Below are 8,625 nucleotides of genomic sequence, written 5' to 3'. Positions count from 1 at the left end.
AATCCTACAGGGTTTTTCCATTTGGGTGCAAGTCCTTCCACAACCCCAGGGGCGAGAGCCCACCCCTGACAAATCACTCAACATCCATTCCCCATGTTCCTGGGCACCCTGGAGGTGCCAGGCTCTGGGTTCCAACAGGAGTAAGGTCTAAATCCTGCCCTCCAGGAGAAGCCACAGACTATAAGAAAAGGTGGGGACGGGGACAGAACTTTGTGGAGGGTTACCATGATCCACACTTCAGATTATACAGGAAAGGGTTGCCTCTTGGATTGTCAGTCTCCGGCCTGAATTTCGTGGAATTTGGCACCCGTGCTCAAAACTCTTGGGTGCCTGCAGCGTTTCTTAGGATAGGTGGGAGGAAACCCTGCCTGCACTACTCCCAACCTGGTTCTGGAACAGCCCCTCTGGCACAGCACTTGGGCTATCTGACATAGGGGCTCTCTCCCATTTCTGCCAGCTGCCAGGCAGGCTTTTCTCTCCTTCCTCAATGGGCTGGCTCTGCCTGAGCCTTTTGAATGCAGAGCCTCTTCTGCACCCCTACAGTGGGAACACACTGTCTCATGTTACCCACTGGCAGCTCTGGGGGTAGAACTGGCACCCCCTTTGCTAGTAGAGCCCCATAAAGGCTGAGATGGAGGCTGAGATTTTGCTCTGTGCTACACCCCCAGGCCCTGGTTCACAACTTGCCAGCAGTAAATAACTGCTAAGTTAAAGACTTGGCAGGCCATCCTCTGGGCCCTCACACACCCTTCATTTCTCTCCTGCCACATTACGTCTCCTGAAAGAAAGCACCTGTGTCACTCCTTGCACAATCAGGTTGTGGCCGGGTGCTGATACACCAGGACTGCTCTCTTAAGCAAAATCCTCTGTGGGTGACCCTCTAAGATTCCAATCCAGCCTGAGGGCACTTAGGCACTTACTCTCCAGGATGCGGGGGCTGTGGGCTGGCCACCTGATTCTGCTTGGCTTTCTGCTCCATTCTAGCTTCAATTTCCCGCTTCTTCTGAGCAATGAGCTCTTCCTGGTGGAGGATGTTCATGTTCATTTTTCCAGACTTGGGAGGAGCTACCCCAAACCATCGGTTAGCCTTTCCTGAGGAGGGAAAAGAAACCCATCTTTAGCTTAATAAACATGCCCAGCAGCTGCTGCCTGCAGCAAATGACATTAAAATTGACATTCCTACATCCATTCGTTCATTTATTCAGCAAACATTCACCGAGCTATGTACCATGTCCCGTATTAGGTGCTAAACAAGAGAGCCTATGCCTACGTGGACTCACCTCTGGCAGGGAAGACAACAGACTTGTAACAAAAAGTAGCTGCAAAATTGTGATAAGAGCTCTCTGCTGGAAACCAAAAAAGGGTAAGGAAGAATAATAGAGAAGCACCTATAGCTAGGACAGCCAGAAAATAACCATTAGAAGAGGGGGCATTTAAGCTGAAACCAGAAAGATAAACAGCCATCCTCCTGAAAAGCCACAAGGGGAGCGATCTGGGCAGAGTAAGGAGCAGATCCAAAACCCAAGGCTGGAAGAAGCCTGGTGAATCCAACAACCAGCAAGGGTCCAATGTGGCCAGAACGAACGGTTCCAGGAACAAGAGTGCAAGAAAGGGAGTCTGGGTTTTACTTTAAGGTCTTTTGGAAGTGAAAGGGGAGTATTAAGCTGATAAGATCCAATATGTATTTTTATTTTTAAGATCATTCTGGCTACTGATTGGAGAGCGTGCGTAGGCAGTATGGAAACAGAGGAGGCTCTCTGGTTCCAAGCAAAAGATGATGGTGTCTTCAGACACGGGTGGTAACTTTGGAGATAGAGAAGACACCTCGAAGTTTCCCCATGGGACTTGGAATAAAATCCAATTTCTTAAAGTCGATTTTCAAGGCCCTGCCAGAGATAGTGCCCCCTTCCCATTTCCACTTCATCCTGACATTCTGCAAAATGGCAAGGCCTTTGCACTCGCCATCCCCCTCTGGGTGGAAGGCTCTGCCTCCCAGGCCTCCTTCTCTCAAATGTCTTCTGCTCAAAATTTAGGCCTTCCTTTACCACCCAATATTAGCAGCCTCCACCCATAGCCCATACTCCCTCACACAACTCTCTCTGTAAATATTTCCTCTTGGTGCACTGCCTGATACCCCAGTAGAAAGCAATCTTCAGTAAGGAAGGACCCTCTTTTGGTTACCACTGCATTCCCAGCGCCCAGCACACTGCCTGGCACAGTGAGTATTTGCTGAATGGGTGAATGCATCCTAGTATTGACGGGGCTAGGGCTGGGAGAGAGGAAACGGCAAGGATTGTGGTAAAGTAGGGGCTCGAAAGACTCAGGAATGTATGCACCCACTAATGTCAGAAACCATTTCGGGAAAGCAGCTTTTCCAGAAAGCAGCACATAGGCCAGACGGCAGCTGCTAGAAAAGGGGAGCAGGACAGCCCAAGGTTGCTGCTATTTCGGGGAGCGGAGCTCGCAGGAGCCCTGAAGAATAATGCAGGGCAGACCCATATGCAGGGCGGCCTCTACAGAAAGCCAGGCGCCCTCAGCAAATCAGGCCCAGGGTAGGGGGCAGCAACTGGGTCTGGGGTCTCGGGAGAACCGGGAGGTGCAGAACCCGCCACTTCGTGCCGCCCCGAGGCTGAGGTGAGGGTCTGGCGGGTTAAGGCAGGCCCGACCCGAGGGTGAAGCGGTGACGCGTAGCCCCAAGGATCCAGGCAGGCGCTTGAGGGGAGGCGGGGTATGTTACCTGCAACATCCCGGTTGTCCATCTTGAGACTCATCCAATCCCACAATGCTCCGGCGCCACCTGAGGGGGTTCTTGTTATACTGCGCGTGGCCTCATGGGAGGTGTAGTCTGCGTCGGCCAGCCATGTCCTGCCACTACGGGGATACCTGGAGTCTTCTCAGCTGGAACGCAAACCTCGGCCTATCGGCAATGTCTGGCCTCAGACTCATGCACCAGATGGCGTAGCCTTTTCTCACACTTTCCCGGAGTCTCAATCACTCTAAAGACAAACTACTACATATTCCGGGATGCTTTGTACAGCAGCTCTCGCGAGAGACGTGAGGAGCGCCAGCCCCGCCCCGTGCGCCTGCTTCCGCCTCCCTGTGGCTACGGCTTGTTGTTGTGGAGGCCAAAATGGCGGCCCAGGCGGCGGCAGCGGCCCAGGCGGCGGCGGCCCAGGCGGCGCAGGCCGAGGCGGCGGAGTCGTGGTACTTGGCGCTTCTGGGCTTCGCCGAGCACTTCCGCACGTCCAGCCCGCCCAAGATCCGCCTGTGCGTGCACTGCCTGCAGGCCGTGTTCCCTTTCAAGCCGCCGCAGCGCATCGAGGCCCGCACGCACCTGCAGCTCGGCTCCGTGCTCTACCACCACACCAAGAACAGCGAGCAGGCGCGCAGCCACCTGGAGAAGGCGGTGAGCCGCGGGCCGGGCCGCGAGAGAGGAGGAGGCGCGGGCTCCCTGCGGAGCCTGGGCTGACGGGCCGCGACCCCGACGGGCGAGGTCCACCTGGGCCGCTCCTCGGGTACCCCGGGTGTGACTTTCGCACGAGCGTCAGGACCCCAAAGCCGCCAGCTTCTCAGGGGGCCCCTTGCCCCTTACGTTATTTAATGTCTCTGGTGACAGACAGGGTCCAGAACCTCGCTCTTCTGAGGAGCAACAGGGTCCCCGAATTCTTCAGGTTTTCAGGAGATGACCAGTTTGGCTCATATGGGGACGTTCCCAGATCGGCCCATGGGTCTTGCCGCTTCCAGCTTCTCAGGGCTCAGCCCCAGGAGTATCAGCCTGAACGCTCCCTCCTGAAGTAACTCGGGATAGGGGAGGGCCGAAGTGACAGTCCAAGCATCCCTTGGGAATCTGAAGTTGGGTCTCAGGAAACCTAGGAAAGCATCCCCTCCCTAGACTCAGAAGTCTGAGAAGTGTCTGGAGGGTATTGTCCCCCCATCAGAGATGAGGGGAGTGATAAGTGGGAGGCAGAGGCCCAGAGCCTAGAGTTGGTCCTGTAAGGAGGCGGAACAGAGGGAGGTCTGGATTCCAGGACCAGTTGCTCAGTGGTCAGGGAGGGGATCTCGCTGCAGCTCCTGCTTTCTCTATATCTATCCACCGGTGACTTCTTTTCCTTCCACCATCCACTTGTCCATCCCGTTCAGAAGGCAGGTCTCATTTCCACCTCCCCACCCCATCTTGACTCGTGAGATCTTGGTGCTTCAAAAAATATGGGAATGTGGCTGTCATTCTGCCCATTTTGGCTGTGGAATTGTTTCTTCTTACAGCAACACTGAGCTATCAGACTGTGTCTCCATTTGCCATTTACTTTTTTATTCTGCTTAAAGAAAAGACTTCTTGACTAGAATCAACTTAGATTTTTAAAATGTATTGAATTAAAGGAAATCTGAACCCACCAGGCACTGGTAACAAATTGCTTTCCGGAGGATACCAGGTCTTCGTTTTTTAGACCGTAAAGAGTTGGAAGGGGACTTTAATCCTTGCTTAATCAGCTTCCTTGTTTCAGGTGCAAGGCATTATGGGCCCAGAGAGGTAAAGCGATTTGCTCAAAGCAACACAGCAAGTTATTAACAAAACTGGGTTCAAACCTAGGCTCAAGATCCCCAAGTTCCTTGCCAGGAAATTAAGTTATTAATGTTTTTTGTGAAGTTTTATTTTTTCATTCATTCTACAAATAGTTATTCAGCTCACACCAGGTGCCAAACCCTATTCTAGGTGCTGGGAATCAGCGATGACTAAAACAGTCCCTGCCAGTATAAGCTTACTTTTTAGTGAGGAAGGCAAATCATGAATATGTAGGAAGAGGTTAGGCAGTGATAGAAGAACCATGAAAAATATGGACCAGGGAGAAGAGATGGAGTTGATGGAGAGTTCTTTTTGGCCGAGTTAGTGAGGGAGTTTCTATTTGTGAGAGTGACATTTGAGCAGCGCCCTAAATGGGGTGAAGGAAGTGAGACTGGAGAATCGCTCAGATTGTCAGGTTGATCCCGAGGGCTGCCGGAGCTGTCAGTTATCTGTGACCGGCTTGTGTCAGGGTCTGTCTTGGGCAGTGGTGGGGCTGAGATCAAATGAAGCTCAAGGCTTCCTTGGGCATGGGGTGCCGGAGGCTGTGAGTCCCAGGGCCAGAAGCCCAGTGCCTTCAGTAGATGCCCCTGTCCTGAAGTTCTCCCCTCTCTTGATAAACAACAAATCCTGCCACCTCCCTTCCATTGTCTCGGGAGTCGTTTCTAGCAACGGTTCCTAGTCAGTAGTCACTGTGTATCGTTCCATTTTGCCCAGAAACCGCTGTGCTGTCAAGGGGAAGCAGCCATGCCTCAGATCACTTCCTTGTAGCCACTTGGCTCTTGGATCCCTAATTTTAAACCCTTGTCCTTTTGAATTGCTTTCCCTTATTTTTACAGAACTCTGAATCTTATGGGGTCTTCCACAGGCCACAGGGTTCTCTCTGTAGCTCACGCTGATGTGACACCTGCAGATCCCTTTTTTTCACTTGGTTGCATCCCTAGCTGGGAATTTGTCCAGAGTTCTCTGCGCACGCGTGCTCTCTGTAATCTTCATTCTTTATTAATTGTGTGTTTTTCCCAAATCAGGCAACTGTGAACGTTTATTCTTTTCCTTCCCAGACTCGCTTGATAAAGAATCATAAAATGTTCTTTTAGAAGTGATTTGCTCGTTGTTTCTATTCCTGAACAGTAAATACCAGAGAGGTTCTAATTTATTTTCAGGGAACCAATCCAGAGTAACAAAAAAAATTTTTTTAGAGAAGGCAAATAACTCTCAAGTATTTTGTGATGATTTTCTCCTTGATCGTTCCTCCTGCTATTCTTTCCGGAACTGATTTCTCTAACTTACAAGTGCTATTGGTAAACTTTTAACTGGCCCCTAAACTTACTAGTACATTCAGCTTCCCTGTTATTCTCATCGTCTTTTGCTTTCTGTCTGAGAGACGCTGATCTCCTTGGTAATCACATCTTTTTTACATAAGACTAGATTATTTATCGCTCTATCTGCTTAATGTAAGTTTCTCACTCCCTCCTCAGCTGCATTTGTAAGATTCCTAGAAGGAATACATAATATACTTGCCCATCTGCTTCATTCATTCTGAAAGATGATTCTGAAAGAATCACGTGTTAAGTGCTCCTGTGGAGGGTATGTTTCCTTTCCCTCGGCGGCTTTATTGAGGACAAAGCCATTGGTCTCAATGGCACCTGCCTCTGCAGACCCTCGGAGTCCCTGCTGGCTGTCTCATCCCCATGACAGGACACTTGATCTGAGAGCCTTCCTTCTTTGATTATGGTTTTGGCAATGATGTCGGTGGTGTCGGTATTCTTTGCTGCTCTGAGACTCCTTGAGGAAATAGTTTGTGATTGTAAAGGATGTCGCTTTCCTCAGAAATCTTTTGGCTAGAGAATTTGTGAAGCTGTTTCTGCAGTGTCTGTCAGATTGTCTTCCTTTACATTTCGTTTTTCTTTCCTCTTGCTGCACATCTATTCCTTTGTGAATTTTCAGTCTTTTTCTTATTTTCACTGTCTTTCAAGCAGACAGTTGCACTTCAGGATTTTGCACATTCCCCTTGAACTTTCTTATTTTTGATCCCATTTCTCTTTGTCCCATTCTTCAAGATCACGAATGTGTCATGCCCCTGGAGCAGAACCTTGTGCAGAAGCTGCATTTGCAGACCTTGGTGTTAAGCATTTTCATGGAAAAGTGATCTGTGCTTTCTCATCGTTTTCTTTCCATTTTCTTCCCCCTTTTCTCTGAGTCTCTGGCTTCAGGATGTGGAATCTGTTTAGGAACCGCACTTCATGGGTTCACCAACGTGCCTCCCCTCCAACGCCGGATTTTTCTCGTCCCTGCCTGGGAAGTACCATAGTATTGTTGGCACCTTCCCATGCCAGGCCACACATTCGTGCTTCTCATTGTCTCATTGGATCCTCAGCCAACCCACAAGGTGGGGACTACTTCCAACTTGCTGATGACATGCTGAAAGGGGGACGCTTGTGGCCATGGTCACACAGCAGAAGGAGGCGATCTTTTTAAAAAGTGACTTTGGTTTCAAGGAACAAAGAAGCCTTAAAATACTCTTAGCACTGGACTGGATCCTCTGAGCATGAGAGGTGTGCTAATCCATGCCCTTCCCCCCTTCAGGGTGCATGCTGACCCTGCAGTGACCCTTGCTTTCCCTGAGAACCCCAAAGTGACCCCAGGGACTCCTGGTAGGTTGTTCACAGCCTTCCCTGCACCTGCAGGCCTCCAGGCAGCACAGGGGCTCTCCTTTGGCTGCTTTGCCAGAATAAGGAAGGAAACAAAAGCTATTTTGTAATGTTACAAAGTAAAGCATACTGGGGGATGATGTAGCAACTTTGGGTAAGGTAGCAACTGTGGTACTTTATTTGTGAGATGGATATATTTCCTGAAGTCTATAATTTTTCCCCCTCCCCCCACATTTAAGCCGTTGTTCTCAATCGTAGTTGTGGAGGACGTAGCTCCCTGGCCCGTGTTGGTATTATGAGCATTGCGCTCCATCCAGCTGAGGCAGCCGGCAGCTCACACTGGCTGCTGGCCACTCACGCTGGCGGCTGGGTGCTCATGGCAACCCACGGCGGCCCAGCCGCAGGTCGAACCATTGTTCACAATCTTAGCTGAAGAGGGCACAGCTCACTGGCCCATATGGGAGTTGAACCCGTGAGCTGGCATTAGGAGCACGCACTCCAACCACCTGAGCCACTGGCCGCGCCTGTATATTTCTGATTTGTGATTTTATGTTGTAAGCGTTAAAAAGTTACAAAAACAAAGTCATTTGATTGACAATCCTAGGGAAGTGACTGGATTGCCCTGACATGGGGCCAGTTCTGTGCCTTCTAGCTTTGGGAGTGGGTCATCGTGGGGGATGCCTCAAAGTGTCACCAGTGCTGATGCCTGGACACAAAGCAGTGACATTTGAGGACAGGGCGCTGTCTGGTGCCATTTAGGAGTAAGGCCTCTGTGTTTGAAAGGCGTATGCCTCAGTTCTGTGGCCATTTGCACATAAGGAAGCTCTCATTTCCCGGAGTTGCTAGATGGAGTCCCTGTTCATGAGACAAATGTTTCCCAAGCACCTTCTGTGTGTCAGCCCGTTCCAGGCACTGGGGACGTGTAATGACGAGCGGGGAAAAGAAGGAGAAGGAGCATACTAGAGGGGCCAATTGATTATTTATTTAGCAATATCTAAATCAATTTATTTAGCAATCTTTATTTACTCAATCCAGTTAGCAGTATGCAATAGTAAAAGTCAAAGGCAATTAATAGACTGCGCTATTGTCAGAAAGTAAAGGTGGTTAAGACTAAACTGTATACATTGATAACAATGTCACGTCAAAAGAGTATACATACGTATAAGTTGAAGAGATCCCAACATGTGTTTACTATTGATCAAAAATCACTTGGCTAAATACACAAATAACATCAGTAAGGAGCATCCAAAAGCAGTTGTAAGCTCTACAGGATAGTAACTATTACAGTAGATGTCAAAAGCTCACCAAACTGGGGGAGAACAGCACCGGAAAAGTCATAAATCAAAACCTTGCCAGGTCTGTAGCTGAGAGAAACTCAGGCGTCTCCCACACCGCTGCTTGCCAGTTCCTAAGAAT

General features: G+C 49.8%; 2 protein-coding genes across 5 annotated transcripts in view; one reads left to right on the top strand and one right to left on the bottom strand.

Moving 5' to 3' along the window:
- SUGP1 (SURP and G-patch domain containing 1) overlaps nt 1-2,877 on the bottom strand; it is a 25,077-nt gene extending 22,200 nt beyond the window's left edge. Inside the window, exons 1-2 of the mRNA XM_019736811.2 lie at nt 2,738-2,877; nt 921-1,092 (exon numbers count right to left, since the gene is read on the bottom strand). Coding sequence (XP_019592370.2) covers nt 921-1,092; nt 2,738-2,771 — 206 coding nt within the window. The 5' untranslated portion in view covers nt 2,772-2,877. The remainder of the gene's footprint in view (nt 1-920; nt 1,093-2,737) is intronic.
- Nucleotides 2,878-3,082: 205 nt separating this feature from the next.
- Nucleotides 3,083-8,625, top strand: part of MAU2 (MAU2 sister chromatid cohesion factor) — a 28,667-nt gene continuing 23,124 nt past the window's right edge. Inside the window, exon 1 of one of the 4 annotated variants that reach the window (XR_012498048.1) lies at nt 3,083-3,406. Coding sequence is in view for 3 of the 4 variants with exons in the window: in XM_019736814.2 (XP_019592373.1) it covers nt 3,131-3,406 (276 nt within the window). In the remaining variant the exon portion in view is untranslated. The remainder of the gene's footprint in view (nt 3,407-8,625) is intronic. The other 3 variants (XM_019736814.2, XM_019736813.2, XM_019736812.2) reach the window with 3 other exon arrangements.

Source organism: Rhinolophus sinicus, linkage group LG07 (assembly GCF_036562045.2).
Source record: "Rhinolophus sinicus isolate RSC01 linkage group LG07, ASM3656204v1, whole genome shotgun sequence".
Lineage (NCBI taxonomy): Eukaryota > Metazoa > Chordata > Mammalia > Chiroptera > Rhinolophidae > Rhinolophus > Rhinolophus sinicus.
This window is presented reverse-complemented; position numbering and strand designations above follow the sequence as displayed.